The sequence below is a fragment of the Camellia sinensis genome, chromosome 11 (genome assembly GCF_055761805.1).
Source record: "Camellia sinensis isolate YWXY chromosome 11, ASM5576180v1, whole genome shotgun sequence".
Taxonomy (NCBI): domain Eukaryota; kingdom Viridiplantae; phylum Streptophyta; class Magnoliopsida; order Ericales; family Theaceae; genus Camellia; species Camellia sinensis.
The window spans coordinates 179,188,349-179,204,929 of record NC_138971.1 but is presented as its reverse complement, the minus strand read 5'-3'; the positions used below and the strand labels follow the sequence as shown (position 1 = coordinate 179,204,929).

General features: G+C 33.3%; 2 protein-coding genes across 2 annotated transcripts; one reads left to right on the top strand and one right to left on the bottom strand.

The window, feature by feature from the left end:
* Positions 1 to 253: 253 nt before the first annotated feature.
* On the bottom strand, positions 254 to 12,744 carry LOC114290323 (uncharacterized). Its single transcript, XM_082896623.1, has 10 exons — positions 12,517 to 12,744; positions 12,299 to 12,436; positions 11,415 to 11,538; positions 11,167 to 11,280; positions 10,825 to 10,893; positions 10,548 to 10,618; positions 10,371 to 10,464; positions 9,516 to 9,644; positions 9,267 to 9,356; positions 254 to 436 (listed from the first exon to the last, which is right to left on the bottom strand). Exons 5-10 carry the CDS (start codon positions 10,891 to 10,893, stop codon positions 389 to 391), a joined length of 501 nt encoding a protein of 166 aa, XP_082752749.1. The 5' UTR covers positions 11,167 to 11,280; positions 11,415 to 11,538; positions 12,299 to 12,436; positions 12,517 to 12,744; the 3' UTR covers positions 254 to 388.
* Positions 1,329 to 4,595, top strand: LOC145789255 (uncharacterized). The gene is made up of 5 exons (XM_082896568.1): positions 1,329 to 1,769; positions 1,896 to 2,016; positions 3,143 to 3,455; positions 3,732 to 3,808; positions 4,532 to 4,595. The coding sequence occupies exons 2-5, from the start codon at positions 1,979 to 1,981 to the stop codon at positions 4,593 to 4,595; spliced, it is 492 nt and encodes a 163-aa protein (XP_082752694.1). The 5' UTR covers positions 1,329 to 1,769; positions 1,896 to 1,978.
* Positions 12,745 to 16,581: the final 3,837 nt, after the last annotated feature.

The window sequence follows — 16,581 nt, the reverse complement described above, 5'->3', positions numbered from 1 at the left end:
TTTCTAAGGTGTGGTGCTGATTTATTAAACACTTTTTAGCCTTTTTTATTTAATGGACTACGAAATTTGTTCGGTAGTATTTATTTGGACTAGCCGTTGAGGTTTTTCTGGCTTCTTCCAATCATCCATTGCCAAGCTGCAATTGTTGAATATCTTCACACCAACTTGAAGATGAGTGTTGAATATAGAAATTAGAGTACAGAGAATCTTTTCATTTTAGTATTATGTATATAATCTATGATTGTATCAATCACTGATTTAATATTGTTTCCTTATTTATATCGTTTCCTAAATTGTATCATGAATTTATTATATATACATGGTCTCTACCTCATTCATAGATAAAACCAAATCATTCTTTTCTGATTGGGGTAAGTAGCCTTGCAAACTAGAGCGGCACATAAGCCCTGACCAATGTCCCATTCTCCATATATTCCTGCAAATCCAAAAGAACGTTGTTGAGAAAAAATAAAGACAAACTAAGAATTAGATAATGGATTGCACATTATTATATTATTAACTCAATCCAATTTTGGAAAGGTAAAATCAAAATGTCAAAGATGGATGAAAATTTTCTCACTTTGCTTCTCTCATATGCCTCATCACATTGTCTGGGTTGATATCACCAATTTGATTTTTGATTTTTCTTTTTTTCTTTTAATAAAAAGAAAAAACATCAACCATCTACAAATCTTTCTTGAGCACAAAAACTCACCCTGCAAACCTTCCGAACCTGTCACCTATGATGCCCACCTTTTAAAAGTTGTTTGCTCAAGGTATGGGTTGATGTTCAATTAAAAAATTTAGAAAATGAAGAGGAAGGGATCAAGTTCAAATCTCATTGGCTGCATCATGAATATCATGATTAAAGGGGTAACTTGAATGGTTAGTCCCCATGATTCTATCCAGGAGAGGTTTAAGGGTTGACTCCCCTTTACTTTGCCCGATTCATAGGCTTAGGGAGTGACATCTGAAAACTAAGTTTACACACAGGGTGGATCTAAAAGACCCTGTCTAGGCCACGTTCTCAGTCATCAAATAATAATAATAATAAATAAATATAAAAATACTAACATGAATGATGTAGAAAAATTGATTGGACAAGGACATTTTAGTTGAAATGAAGAAGTTAGTGATTTTACAATAATGTTTAACATGCTATTCCATATTTACTTTGTTGCACAAGACACTACACCAACATGACAATTTTTAAAAATTGTACGACATGACACATGGGGAGGACACTCGAAATATATAATTTTATTTATTTATTAAAAGTCATAAATGCGAATATTTCATTCAAAGAAAACAATATATATATATCTATATAATAAGGGAGGAAGGATTTTGAAAATGTGTAAAAATGTATGAGAGATACATTTGTATCAATGGTTGAGATCTTTCCTGATCAGCATCTAACGGTTGTCTCTCAAACACTCCTCTCATTTCTACCCAAGTGTATCAAACACTCCTCTTCTTCTGTGTCTCACAGGTCTGCCTCCCACCTAACCCTTCTCCCTCTCTTCTTCTTGATTTCAAATGGGAGTCGAGTGTTCTGTAAATCCTTCTTGGTACCTTCACTCGCTTCGACTGAACTCATTCGATTCAAGTTTTTCAGAGCTCGAACTTCCTCATCCAACCCTTCTAGGGTTTTTCGAATGGCCACCGAGCCTCCTTCTTCATCCTCATCATCACCACCACACTCCGATTCATCCTCGGTCCCCGCTTCTCCTGCCATCGATTTTCTCTCTCTCTGTCACCGTCTCAAGGTATTCCTCATCCAACCCTTCTATGTATATATTCTATGTATATATGTATCGATTCTCTCTCGAATATCATTGCCTAAATTTGTGATTTTATTTTTTGGGTTTGGGGGTTTTTTGGGGCTTGATCAGACGACGAAGAGAAGGGATGTTGAGAATCCAGAGTCCATAGCCGATCGTATGTATCGAATGGGGTTGATGGCTCTCAAATAGGAATGCTGATTGATCTACATCAAGTTGGAATGATGCTAAGGTATAGTTACACAGTTTTCTCTACATCTACCCCCCGCATCCTTGGTGTTTGGTTCTGGTGATTTGTCTACTGATTTTTTTATTTTTTATTTGTTGTTTTTTTGTTAGCTGTTGGCCACATTGGGATTGTTTGGGTTATTTGATTCAACTTTTCATTGTTTAAAATACTGTTATTCAAAATCCATAAAAAATTTCCTCTCTTTTTTGTTTGTTTGTTTAAAATTATATGTGGTGAGGTCAGATTTTTTGTTGGTTTCAGATTCTAATTCTGTCGGAACTGCTCGCTCCCCTTCTCTTTTTGTCTCGAGTCGATCACTTCGCTCACTCTTTTCAAACTAAAGGTAAAGACCACTCTGTTTAAATAGATTAGAAGTGAGTACGTTGTTGTCGCCGCCGTAGGTAAGCTCCATGTGCATGGAGTTCATTGTTTAATAAAATACCAATTGTGAACGTTGTCCCCAAGGTATAAACGTTGTTGTAAACTATGTCAAGTTGTAATTCAAATATTGTTTTGCTATGTTTTTTTGTCTTCACTAATAGAATTCAAGTGTTTTCAGCAATAATTTCAGTCAAAACACATCTATTGCATTAAGCTCTGTATTCGTTACATAATCTGCGATCAAGTTGGTTATTGACTTTAAAAATGTCTCATTCTCATTTGTCCTACAAAGACATTTCAATGGTTGAGATCAATTACCATCAACATCTAATGGTCCAAAATGTCTCTCACCTCTAATGTGGCTGAAAATCTCTCTCTCATATGTACTCATCTCTGCTCAAAATCTCTCTTTCAATTTTCAAATTTTGAACACACCTCTCTCTCTACCTCCATCGAAGCCCATTCCCTTGCCAGAGACCCAACCCCGAACCCCAATTACTCTCTTCCTCCCTCTCTGTCTCTGCCATCCCTCTTCGTTAACAGTGGCAGCCCCAAACGCCCTGCAAAAAGAATAATCTAAAGGTGAGCAAACCAATCTTATTTGTTATCTTCTGAGAGTATCTAAACAAAGGGGAAAATAGAAATGTTAATAAGCTATAAAATTGGCTTATTCTCACTGAAAAATTAATGATTTGTGTTTCCTCACTTTGTCATTACATATTGATTTGCATGTGGGTGTGATTTGCAGGAATTCGGAGAATCGGAAGTCGGCATCAGGTTCTCCAGAGAAGGAAGACAGGTACTACACCACGAGAGGGTCAGTGGCTGGGTTGGGGTTGGGGTTGGATGAGAATGGAAAGGCCGGTGGTTCGATTATGATGGATGGAGGAGAGAGAGTTGGTGGTAGTGGCGGGGATGAAAACAAAGGAGAGATTGTTTGGCCGAAGCTGTATATAAGTTTGTCGAGTAAAGAGAAAGAGGAGGATTTTATGGCCATCAAAGGCTGTAAACCTCCTCAGAGGCCTAAGAAAAGGGCCAAAATCATCCAAAGAACATTACTTGTAAGTCTCTCTCTCTCTCTCTCTCTCTCTCTCTCTCTCTCTCTGTGTGTGTGTGTGTGTTTCCCTGACTTTGTCTCCGTCTGCGTGTGATTTTATGTCTCTGAAATTATTACCTGGGAATGCAAAGGAATTCAATTTCAGTTATATGATCTTGGTTTTCTTTTTCTTTTTGGCTAAGATAAAATAAGATAAGAAGAAAAGAAAAATCAGCAGTGATTTGGGTGGGTTATGATTCTTTCTAATGATTTGTGAATTTGTGGTTGGATGTGGAAACAGTTGGTGAGTCCAGGGGCATGGTTGTCAGAGATGTGCCAAGAGAAGTATGAAGTAAGAGAGAAGAAGATTCTAAGAAGGTTACCTCCCACCCTACTATTTTTTCTTCTTCACTTTTTTTTTTGGTTGGTTGGATGGGGGAATTTGTCATCCCAACTTAAACATTATTAAAATCAAACAGCATGATTAACATACCTCATTACTTTTAACGAAAAATTTGACAATAACAATTTAGTTCAATATCATAAAAAAAAAACAATATGGTAATTGTTTAGGCTTTTTTTTCTCTTATTCTTACCTTCCCTTTCATAATATCTACCTTCTTACCTTTGTTCTTTATCTTTGCCAGATCTTTAGACCATCTCTTTCCTTACTTTTTACTTTCTAGCTTCATTCGATTCGGTGCACTCAACTCATAAAGGTTTTCCTGCACCAATGTCTTTAAGGTAATGAGATTTCATATCCTGGAACCAGAATGATTACTGGAAAAAAAGAAAAAAGGTTGAGAGTTAAGAATATGGTATATACTTATTAAGTAGAGATTATGGTATGCGTTGTGGGTAGACCCATGCAAAAATCATTAGCACTTTCAATCTCTAACTACTGTTTTTGGTGATTTGACATATAGATTCATGCTAATGTTATTCTTAGTTTGATTATTTTTCTAACATTCTTTGTGATTTTGAAGATTCCTATTACAAACATGGTTAGATTTCTCAAGTTTACGGCTAATTGATGGATTTCAGATTTGGTATTTATAGATGGATTTCATATTTCTCAACTTATAAATATGGTATTTATAGATGGATTTCAAATTTGTGGGTACTTACAGAAATATTTACAGAATCTGTTGGTTTCAGATTCTAAGAATTTTTTACAATGGAGTACTTGGGTTTTTTACTTCTCATAAATTTGAGAAGTAATTTTGAAAGGAAAAGAAAAAAAATAAATGAAATATAAATAAAATATAATTATATTTCATTCACGTTTTGTCTTTTCTTTTTAAATCTCTATTCAAATCTATAATTCAAATACAATATACAAATAATAATAATAATAATAATAATAATAATAATAATAATCCATAGGAGGACAGGATGCCAAATCTGAAGCTGCTTCTACATATGAAAGAGACCCTATCATTTGGGAACCTTAAGAGATGGCAAAAGAATTGACTTTGACTTGATGGATACAATACAACATTATGGATAACTTTGTGAGAAAGACTCTCAGGTGTCCTTTTCTTCTCACATTGGCTAATCTGGTTTTGTAAGTATATCTTCACCTACACATCTACCTTTACAACTATGCATTCTTAATGCATTATGTTTTTCAACATCATGTTTCACTAGAGCATCAAACCACAGCAACCCATAAAACCCCAAGTCTAAGATATACTGCCGTTAATTTAGTGAAGAGATACCTAGAAAGCAAAGGCAATAATCTGAAAACATTTGATAGAAAAAAATGGGGGTAAATTACACTAACCTCCCTTGAGATTTGAAAAAAAAATACAACAAATTTCACAATTGTAACATAATTACGAAGACATTCCTTATAGAATCTGAAACCAATGGAGTACTTGGGTTTTTTAACTACTTGGGTTTTTTTACAATGGAGTACTTGGGTTTCAGATTCACAATGGAGTACTTGGGTTTTTTTAACTACTTTCATGTTGTTGCTCTGTAAAATATTCTCAGTCATTATGAAAGACGTGAATATCACAAAGGGCTTAACATTCTCTATGATTTCAAGAGCAGGGTTATCTTTTCTTTGTTTGGTTTTTGTTCTGTTATTAATTTGTATCTGTGTTGACAATGTGTTGTGTTTTTTGGTAGTGTTTGCATTGGGTAATCTATTATTATTGTGCAACATTGTTTGTGTTTAGTTTGAATTGGGTGGTTTATGAAAAACCTTTTAATAGTGTGACAATGCGTGTGTTTGTTTTGAATTGGGTAGTCTCTTTTAATTATCATATTAGCTCTTTTCTGTATTTTACAGGTGAATGAAGACTAGAAGCGAATGGTAATATCAGCTCCCTTTTATAGGTCTACATTTTTTTAAGGTTAAGTTTTTCTTATCTCTCTAATGATTTTGTATTTATTGTTCTGGGAGTTACAATATTAAACTAAACGTGCACTTCTTTGATTGATGAGTGTTGAAAGAGTGGCAATCTCGAGTGAGCAACAATTTGTGCATACTTCGTTCAATTTGTTTGAAAAGATATGACAATCTCTTTCATCTTTATCCTAAATGGCATCCAAAGTGGTAAACTCACATGAATTTTATAAAGTTTTTATGTTCCACATTTATCTTAGTAGTGAAAATGGATTTTTTTTTTAAATATATATTTTTGGAAGGGTGACACTTTTGCGAAGTAAATTTTAAATTTTCTACTTTTTTCTACGGTATGTACTATGAAAATATGTCATATTCCTAAATACTCTCCTATTTAGACTTTATGTTCCTAAATAATTTTTTGAAATATGTCATGTTCCTAAGTACTTTTGCTTTTTTGATCTTCTTCCTTATTCATGCTAAATACTCTACCACTGTTGGTTGGATATGAATCTATAGGAATTGGATGAGATGAAGAAGCTTTTGAAAGAGTCAGGGGTTGTTCATTGATAGGAGGAAACAAACCAACGGCACCCTTGAACGCTCCAATTAAGGTAATCTCTTCAAACTTCTATGTTGTATGTTGTATGATTTATTTTTTATTTTTTATTTTTTATAGAGAAAAGATTTAACCATTTAAGTTGTTTATATGGGAGTGCCTTTAGGCACGAGTGATATGCTAGCAATTCATATTAGACATTTTTTTTCTTCTTTGGATAACATTCCTTTAATCCGTCTGATTTGATTTGATTTTTTTATTATTTATTTCATATATAGTTACTAAAATGACTATTGGACCATTTTAAAGTCCTTTTACTATAGTTATTTTTTAATGCAACAATTTCAATTTTAAAATGGTTGTAGTTGATATAATTAATGACTTCCAAATTAATCATCTGTGTAATTACTCTTATTTAAAGTACTTTTTCATTTACATGATTAGTTTAGGGCTCTTTTGGGGAAAGGGAAAAACGCCAGGTTGGCGTTTGGAGCAAAACGCACAGCAGCGTTTTTTTGCTCATTTCGCAAGTAGAAAAAGTAGGTTAGGAAATTACATAATTACTCTCAATATTTACATATTATAGATTTGGGTCAAACGTAATTTTTTTAAATTTGGTGAGGTTATTTTAGTCATTTTGGTGTGATGTGACACCATAAATAAATATTAATTAAAAAAAAAATCAGTTTTTTACTAACTTCGCAAACACTCCCAAAAAGTTTGGTTAAAAGCAAAAAAGCTGCTTTTTACCATCTTCCCAAAATACCACTTAGTCACATTAGGGCATTATATGAATGCAATGATTTTGTAAATTCAACCAATGGACTCTTAACAGAATTATAGAATTAATGAGTTAATTTGTTTTAAAGCTATAAAGCTAAGTTCGAGTTTTTATTTACTAAGATTCAAATTCATGGTCAAATGCATGGCTTCTTTGTGTTAATGATTAGGATTTGAATTTTTCAATTAATTGATTTTGAAATTAATATCTTAATTGGTTTGAGTTTGTAGTGTCATACTTTTCAAACTTTCATTAGCAAAAGTCGTCTTCTTTTTTTAGAATTTCTTATTGGTTGTTGAGAATTTCATCATGCTATTTGAGTCATTTAGAATGTTTCAAATTTTAAGCAATTTGTTAAGTTTTATATATTATAAACTTCTATCTTTAAAGCTTCGTCTTAAGTATTCTGATTGAGTTGATTTTTGGATTCTATGATTTTTGTCTTAAGCTTCACTTAATTTAATTTAATATTCACTCAGTTTGTTATCCTGCCTATTGAGTTGATTTTTGGATTCTATGATTTTTGTCAAAGATCATTGCAAAAAATTGTGAAATATGCAATTATAACTCTTAAACATGGGTTTGTTGAGTTTTTTTGGTATTGTTCAAATTGAAACCGTAAAATAATCTGATTCAATAATATTATATTAAGCTATTCATGCATTTGTTATTGTTCTTCAAATTAATGACAATTACTGCAATGAGTTCATTTTGTTGTCAAATTAGAGTTGCTTTTAAAGAATCATTTTGTTGATTTCTCATATGTATTTTAATGTGATTTCTCATAGCTATTGGTTTTTTAAAGTGAATTTAAGCGAGTGATTTTGTTGTAGGTGGCTGATCCGTATTGGAAACCTTGGGTTGTTGCTTCTCTTTATGTGTGTAGTTAGTTGGCGCTCATTCTAAACCGGATGGTTAATTATTATTATTTTTAGTTAGAATGATTACTCTTTTGTACCAAAATGTTTGTTCACATTTTCTTGAAGGTATTGAAATTTGATAAACTGAAAAGGTTATCAGTTATGATACTAATTCAGTAACATCCTTTTATTGAAGGTTTGCTATACATGTGTCATTTTAGCGTGGATTGAATTCTAAAATTTGTTGTTTGGACTTGAATTTTAGCAAATATTTTTAGATTCTATTATTTGCTTATGCTACACTGTAATATAAAATTTATTATTTGGACTGTAATTTTGAAGTTTGTTATTTGAAATTTATGAATGTTTTTGCCAGTTTACTATGTAGAAACAATTTCAACTTCTTATTTGTGAAGTATTAAATTAGAGTGATATATCATTTTAAATTGATTTATTACAATTGAATTCCGTAACCCGTGTGGTACCAAAAAAACTATTGACCGTGCCTTCAGGCACGGGTTATCCTAGTATATATATATATATAATAACATTAATTTCTAAAATTTAAATGAGGGATTAATTGGGTATAAATCTACATATATATATATATATATATATTTTAAATCTTTACATCCTAAGCTATTTTGTTCAAACTTGTAAATCCCCAAGTGGCCAAAGCATGTCCAAGTCGAAGAAATATCTGACACGTGTCGGACACCAACATACCGCCTTCTTAGAAGTGTCCATACTTCTTAGACTTTGCTTAAAGTTTAAATATTAAACCAGTAAGAGCTAGTATCTTGTTTAAGCTAATCGTACTACCTACTTGAGATACTATAGTGTTAGATTATTTTTTGATTGAATCAGTCTGTAAAATTTGATATATGATATATCTCGCCAGATCTTCATTGTAATAGATTATAAGACCAGCTTAGAGGATTTATATAAACAAGTAGACAACAATATACATCTTTGAATGTTTTCAAACATAAATTATAAGGATGTGAAATTTGTTTGCATGTTTTTTTCTTCTTCCTTTTTCCCCCCTTTTCCAATGTCAATGCATCACCCCTCACACCACTCTGCTGGGTGACCTAAGGAATATTTTTCTATTCTCTTGTAAACTTTCTTATCAATGTTCCCGATCAACCTTTTACCTTTTTAATTAAATTATCATATCACCAGTAAAACTATTAATTCCTCCATAGAGATTGAAGGAATGAAAAAGGGATGCAAAAATAATGACATATTGATTCATGGTGCACGATAACAATACTTACTGTTTTCTCGACCATTCCAACCTGATGTATGGTACTGAGAAATTCCCCTTTGTTGAATGGAATCAAAGCTTCCACCCATACCATAGAATCCTGGAGAAAGAAAAAGTAGCATTGGGAAAAAAGACAAAAATGAAAAAAAAAACTTACAAAAACAAGAAATTTTAAGTACTGGGTGACATCATGCTTGACATAAAAAAACAAACAGAAACAACTATTCTGAAGGGCACCCAAAAAATTGACATCAACTACCTTAAGTTTTTCCTGAACTGCACTGCAGAATTCATCTAATCCATCACCAATTATGGCAGAGATGCATACTGTGTCTTCTCTTTTCTCTGCTTCCAATTTGATTTTTAGAGGATCACTGGCTTTATCAACCTGTTGTAAATAAATGTAGAAGTAATCTTGTGGCTTCCCTATAACACAAGAGATGCTATGGCCATAATCAAGCACTTGTCACTACCAAAATAATGAATGGTCAACATCAACAAGAAGCTTCACATTCCAGATAAGAATCTCAGACTTGAAAAAAGATCAGTTTTTAAAAAACTAGTCGGAGTAACAAAGGCAAAACACCCTTCCCAAGTCTGGACAAAACGGTTTAAGTCTACTGTGCCATTCAATGAATGCTTCAAGTGCCAACCTATCACTTAATTTAAATTTGATAAATGAAATAATGACGCGCGCGCACACACACACACACAAAGGGTTAGGGACAGAAATCTTCATTTTGACAATCATGAATATGCAGATAAAACACTCATTTTGCATCTCCACTTTCAAGTATGTGAAGGATGCAGTTCACAAACTTGGCCAGTTTATCTTCAATTCTTTCCTCTCTCTTTTTTTTAAAGTGAGAGAGAGAAAGAGACAGACCAATGAGTGAATAAAAGGTCCACACAATTATTCACTCAATATGATTCAATAAATTGAAAAAGAAAACAGAAGGTCAAGAGACAGCTCATGGGAACTCTGCAATCCATTGATTTAGTCAAAAGGCATATTTATGCTTATACATCAGAGAGAGAGAGAGAGAGAGAGAGAGAGAGAGACATCAAGTGTTGCAATAAACTACTTTCATAACCAAATGAACAAATATATCACCTTGTTCCACACCATCAACTTTGGAATTGATGCCACATCCAGTTCACTTAGAACCTTGTCCATAGTATCTATCTGTTGCTCTGCCAGTGGATGGCTGAACTTGATAACAATATGTTATGAGAAAATAGTGTTTGTCAAGCAGAGATAAATCCTCTTCACTAATTCACCAAGTCATACCTAATATCCACCACATGCACCAGAAGGGATGACTCAGAAATTTCCTCCAAGGTTGCCCTAAAGGCAGCAACCTGCAGCAAGAAGCACTGATTAGGGAAGAACAAGGAAAAATGACATGATTTCTTGAGCTTCAAGTAAGTTTGCATTTACTGGAACCTCTTCTTCAATAGTCAGTTTGAAACAAAAAAGAAAGGAAAGATACAAGGAGTTCTTGTGATATAAATTATTATTAGCAATGATTGTCACATATGTAACTTGAAGATGTAACAGAGCTTACCAGTGTAGTTGGTAACTTTTGAATAAATCCAACAGTATCTGTGAGAAGAAACTCCTTCCCATTCTTCATCTGGACAGAGCCAACAGAACAACATATATGTGAGTTATATCCATAAAAAGGAAGCTTTAAATCAAAAGATATAGAAGGTACAATGTTGTCCAACAGAGCTAAAGAACGTTGCACGTAAATGAAATGGCTTTCAAAAAATGGAACCATTTTCCACATGACATTGATTAGTATATTCACTAACTGCTCTTATATAATCATCAAGGGGCAAGAAAAATAAAAATGTGTATATATACTTGTCATACAATCAAGTCTTTTCAAGTACACCTTACTAACCTGTACCCTTCTAGTGGTCAGATCAAGTGTTGCAAATAGGCGATCCTCAGCAAGAACATTAGCCCCAGTCAATCGATTTAAAAGCGTGCTCTTTCCAGCATTTGTATACCCAACCTAAAAGCATAGAACATGTCGTATCTGTAAATGTTACCAACCAGTATTGAACAAATCCCCCTGCCCCCCAAACCGAGAGAGAGAGAGAGAGAGAGAGAGAGAGAGAGAGAGAGAGAAGGAGGGTATGGATTTACTCTATTTCAAGTTCATGAATTTCCCTGCCAACGATACGACTGGGACAGGTACAGAAACACGCCGGTTTCTGTACTGCTTTCGATGTTTACGAACTGACTCTAGCTCTTTTTTAAGAACACCAATCTGTCAATGCCACAAAGGGAAAGTCAAATTTTAAAGATAATGAAAACATAGCTGCATACGCTCCAGAAAGATGTGCACGACAAAATCTGCAACAATTTCCTTAAACTGTAAAACCTCTGATAATATAGATTTTTGGGTGCACTAAGATACTATGCTCAATATTTGCAACCCAAAATATTGTCATAAAATTTATATAAACACTTGATCCCCCCCACCCCATATTAAGGTGGCATGGAGAGGACTTCCAACTCTAGCTAAAGAATAATTATCATGGTTAAAATGTTTAGCAATAATTCACAATTGATTATATCCTCCTTATGAACAGAGATTTACCTCTAGTTGAAATACAAGGAAAATAAATGAATACTTACATTAGCAAGCAAAATTAGAGTTACTAGAATATTTTCAGAAGTTAAAGCGAAAAGAAAAGTTGGTCCTCTAAGTTTGACCATCTCCCAAGAGTCAAGGGAAAGTCCAGCAGGAGATGTACCTGACAGCATGGGGTCCCTTTACATGTAAAGTTTCCTCTTAGAAAGTATGCACCTCATAACTACCAAACAACATTGAAATGAGTTTTTGAAAGGCATGTTAGAAATCAATGAAGCAAGATAACAGAATACAGCTCACATATGTTAAGGAAGAACATAAATATTAAAATGTCCACACAACATGAATCACTTTAGACACTGTAAATTAAACCAAAACCTACTAAACAATCAAAAAATATATAGATTGCTAGCAGCAGAAGACAACTGCTTACTTGCATACGTAAAATATGCTTGTCCACCTCAATTTGTTTCTCACCCATTCCTTTCACCCTGCCTCCGGCTTGACGCTCAAGGTGACTCCAAATTTTTGTAAGTCAAGGTAACTGATATTCCATTTGTGCTAATGCAACCTAAGAAAACTTCAGTCTTGCCAGTGTAAATGGACAACATAAATTCAGAAAACTATCTCACAAAAAAATTATAAATTTGCCTGTAAAGCTGCTTCATGTGTTGCTGCCCTCTGGTTGAATATATCCAGGATGAGAGCAGCGCGGTCACAAACTCCTCCAAAAGCCTTTTCTAAATTACGTAATTGCCTGCAAATTAGCATTATAAACATCCCTTTGTAGCTGATAAAATCAAGACATGAACAAAAACTGAGAACATTCATAAGATGCAAAAGGTAGCACAAACTGAGAAAACAAGAGAAACTTGTATATGGTGTGTGGGTTGTGTCCAACAAATATGATGATAAAAAAATCAATAAGGATGACAGATGCTATTCCAACTACAGAAGCCAGAAACATAAGAAAAAAAAAAGGAGCATAAGACAGGCCATGGTAACAAGAAAATAACTAATCGCCTATAATTTAATAGAGAGTGCCACTTGATAGGACCATATGAAGAAAATTAGCAATCACCAAGTAACTGGGGCATAAGGTCTTATTGAGTGGAAACAAGCATAACCTTCCACCATAAAAGGCTTTCTGGGCCAGAAGTACTCAAATGCCATCACGACAGCCCTTCCCCTCTTTGGAAAAAGGAAGGGCGAAAAGGGGGGAAAATAAATAAATAAAAAGTTGTAGGAACCTACTAACCAACTTATTTCTCACAGTCAGAAACCCAAGAAGAGTTGAATGAAAGTAGCTAATCTGTGATTGAAAGTAGTTATTGATTTGAAGAGAGTTGATTAAAGCATAGCTAAAGCTTGAGAGAAGCAATCAAGCAAATTTCTTGCCTTTTTTAGGAGTTTTTCGGTTTATTTCAAACTAGCAAGTTCTCTATTTTTCTTTAATTCCAACATTTTTTAATTATGTTTTGCACATTTGATAGTGGTTAGGATGTTAGTAAGTGTGCATGATCATGGCAGTTAGTGCTTTTGTTAGCTTTTCACTTTTATTTCGCATATTTTAGTTGTGTATACCATCCAACATGTATAGGTTAGTTTAATCTTCATGTTTTAACGCATATAGGAACCCTAATGCAGGAACCCTAATGCAGTAGCTAATCTGTGATTGAAAGTAGTTATTGATTTGAAGAGAGTTGATTAAAGCATGACTAAAGCTTGAGAGAAGCAATCAAGCAAATTTCTTGCCTTTTTTAGGAGTTTTTCGGTTTATTTCAAACTAGCAAGTTCTCTATTTTTCTTTAATTCCAACATTTTTTAATTATGTTTTGCACATTTGATAGTGGTTAGGATGTTAGTAAGTGTGCATGATCATGGCAGTTAGTGCTTTTGTTAGCTTTTCACTTTTATTTCGCATATGTTAGTTGTGTATACCATCCAACATGCATAGGTTAGTTTAATCTTCATGTTTTAACGCATATAGCCCTGTTTAATTGTCATACAATCTCATCATGTTTTTATTTTATGTGTTAGTTGTACGTTTATTGAATGTCATGTTTTTATTTCATGTTACTTGTTTAGTTTGAAGTTCATATTGATATTAATTTATGCATTATTTATCATTAGGTTGCTGTGGATTTCAGGTGAGTTCTTCTTTCTTCGTAGCATATTGCTTGTTACTTGATGAATTATTTTTCAATAATACAAGTTTATGTGCTTTGGTTGATCAATTTTGTATTTTGGATGTTTTCATGATATTGTTTGAGTTGGACTTGTATTTATAGCCATATGATGAGTTTAAGCCATCTTTTGTTTATGAAAATCGAATTGTTTTATGAAAATCTTTTGATTGATATGGTTTATTCATGATTCCAATTTAGGCGATGTTTTATTTGTTCAATCATCTAGTTGATGAAATTAGTAAAGGATTTAGGGTTAATAATTGAGTTTATGGAGTCAATTAATTACTAAATCTCATAAAATAAAGGATTAGCAGAGGGCAATCAATTGATTGGGCAAGAGAGGTGGCTATAGACACCCCATTTTTGACTGCGCTTAAGACTTGAGCGCCACTGATTGATCACTCGATGATGAAAGTTATGCTGTACACAAATTTAGGGGTGAGCATGGTCCGGATTGGATCGGATTGGGGTAAAACCAGGACCAATCCGTTATCTACGGTTCCTGAAAAATTGGAACCAATCCAATCCGTTTAAATCATGGAACCAATCCGAACCAATCCATTTAAACACGGATTGGATCAGTTTAGGACCACGGATTCACATAATTAAATAACAAAAAAATTATATATATAACACTTTAATTTCATAAAAATATAAACATAATGCTATATCAATTCCACAATAGCAACATGTTTTTTATAATAGTAACATACTATTCTAAAATTTAAACAATCATAAGAAAACTGGTTTTACCATAAAAATTTAGACCATTATAAATTAAAACTAAAAACTAACGAACAAAAGTAATAAAAGAAGATATTATACGGGTTTAGGTTTGAGTTTAGGTTTTATATAGAATAAGAGAAGATACTATGAGGGAGGATATATAATAAAAATATAGACTATTTGCATACTGTAAGGCCCCTGAAATATGTATTTACTTCTCAAACCCTAATGTTGAATTATTTTCTTAAAGCCCCTCGGTTACTTGAATAAATTCGAATCTTGCCGATTAGCATTACTATTTTACTTTATTTTATTTATTTATTTATTTTTATCGAAACAAGAATTACCTTAGCCGGATTAGGTTCCCTAACCTAATTTAATTTTACATAAATTACATGTATTTAACACCAAGCCCCTACTTCTTTATTAAATTCAAAATAAACCACAAAAACTAGTACATGTACTCTAATATTATTAGTACCATCAATCTTGTAAGATATATATATATATACACCTTGAAGAGTGTGCTCTAGGACCAAAACCAATAAAATAATAACTCATTACACTCCTAGGGAAGAGAGAGGAGCCAATTTTCAATAATCATGATTATGAAATCCTAGAGAAATACAACCTAGTGACCTACCTAGGATACAAAATCCAAGAATTAGTTTCATTACAACTAGAGGTGGCCTAAACCAATGGAACACACCTCCTAAGTCCCTTCAATTCCTTTAGAATTCAAGCAAAATCCTAACTTTCCATCCAATTCCAACTAAAGGGCTTTTATGTCCTTTTACACCAAAATTTGCCTATATATACCACACCCTCCCTAGCTTGCAAACATACACACAACACACTCACTTACACACACATTTTGGTTAGAGAGAGAGGGAGGAGAGCAAGAAAGAGAATCTAGAGGAGAAGAAGGAGGAAGAGAAGAGAGTTTCTTGTGCAAAGCTTAGAAGGTAAGCCACCAACACAACCTTCCCTTCATTTCCTTTTCTAATGCATGTTCTAAAGTTTCTAAATAATGTTTTCCAGATCTGTTATTATCAAGTTTTTATGTTAAAAATACTAAGATTTGAGTATTGGGTCCATCTCTCTTGTATTTCCCCATTTTGGCACAAACCATCTTCTTTTTGTACAAATCTCTCAACTTTTCAAGGGCACTCTTTCAATCAAATTTTTTGAGTTAAACATGTGATAGTTAGCATATTTTCTTCACAAAAGAAATGAAACTTTCTCATGGTGGAACCCCTTTTTTTTATAAATTTCCTTGTTTTGGGCATTCCACCTTAAAACCTGTTTTTTTCAGTCAACTTTCAAAAATTCCAGAAAAATGTACAAAAAATATTCTGAACCTATATTTTATGTCAAAACCTTCCTTAAGGAGTTAGCTTTCAACTAAAATTGGTTTCATCGAAAAACATTGAGTGGTTTGCGAGAAAATCAAGTTTTCGTAATAGTCGACAGATCTGGGCAGATTCTGGAACAGTGCTGGACTATTTTGTAAATAACTTAAAATCGGGAAAAGCAATCCCATTTCCGAAAAATGTTCTAGAAACTAGATCAAATTCTTTACTAACCATAGGAAAACCGAGTCCGGTAGGTGAACCTAAGTAGTCCTTCCATATTAACCTTCATGTGATGTTAAATCTGGAAATTTGTTATGTTTGGATGTTTTATACCCTTGTATTCATGAAAATGTTTTATGGCTTATTATCATATCTTGGCATAATGTTGTATGGGTATGTTATGTTATTTATCTTCTTATCTTGAGGAGGCATGCTTATGTGAATTT

What these genes read in the sequence shown, in the direction of transcription:
- LOC145789255 (XM_082896568.1), top strand. Translation starts at nt 1,979, where the DNA reads ATGCTGATTGATCTACATCAAGTTGGAATGATGCTAAG. An exon ending in CAAGTTGGAATGATGCTAAG is followed by an intron (nt 2,017 to 3,142) that starts GTATAGTTACAC and finishes TGTGATTTGCAG; the next exon opens with GAATTCGGAGAATCGGAAGT. An exon ending in GAGAAGAAGATTCTAAGAAG is followed by an intron (nt 3,809 to 4,531) that starts GTTACCTCCCAC and finishes TGGTATTTATAG; the next exon opens with ATGGATTTCAAATTTGTGGG.
- LOC114290323 (XM_082896623.1), bottom strand. Translation starts at nt 10,893, where the DNA reads ATGAAGAATGGGAAGGAGTTTCTTCTCACAGATACTGTTGGATTTATT. An exon ending in AAAAGTTACCAACTACACTG is followed by an intron (nt 10,619 to 10,824) that starts GTAAGCTCTGTT and finishes TTCTTGCTGCAG; the next exon opens with GTTGCTGCCTTTAGGGCAAC. An exon ending in CAGTTCAGGAAAAACTTAAG is followed by an intron (nt 9,357 to 9,515) that starts GTAGTTGATGTC and finishes TTCTTTCTCCAG; the next exon opens with GATTCTATGGTATGGGTGGA.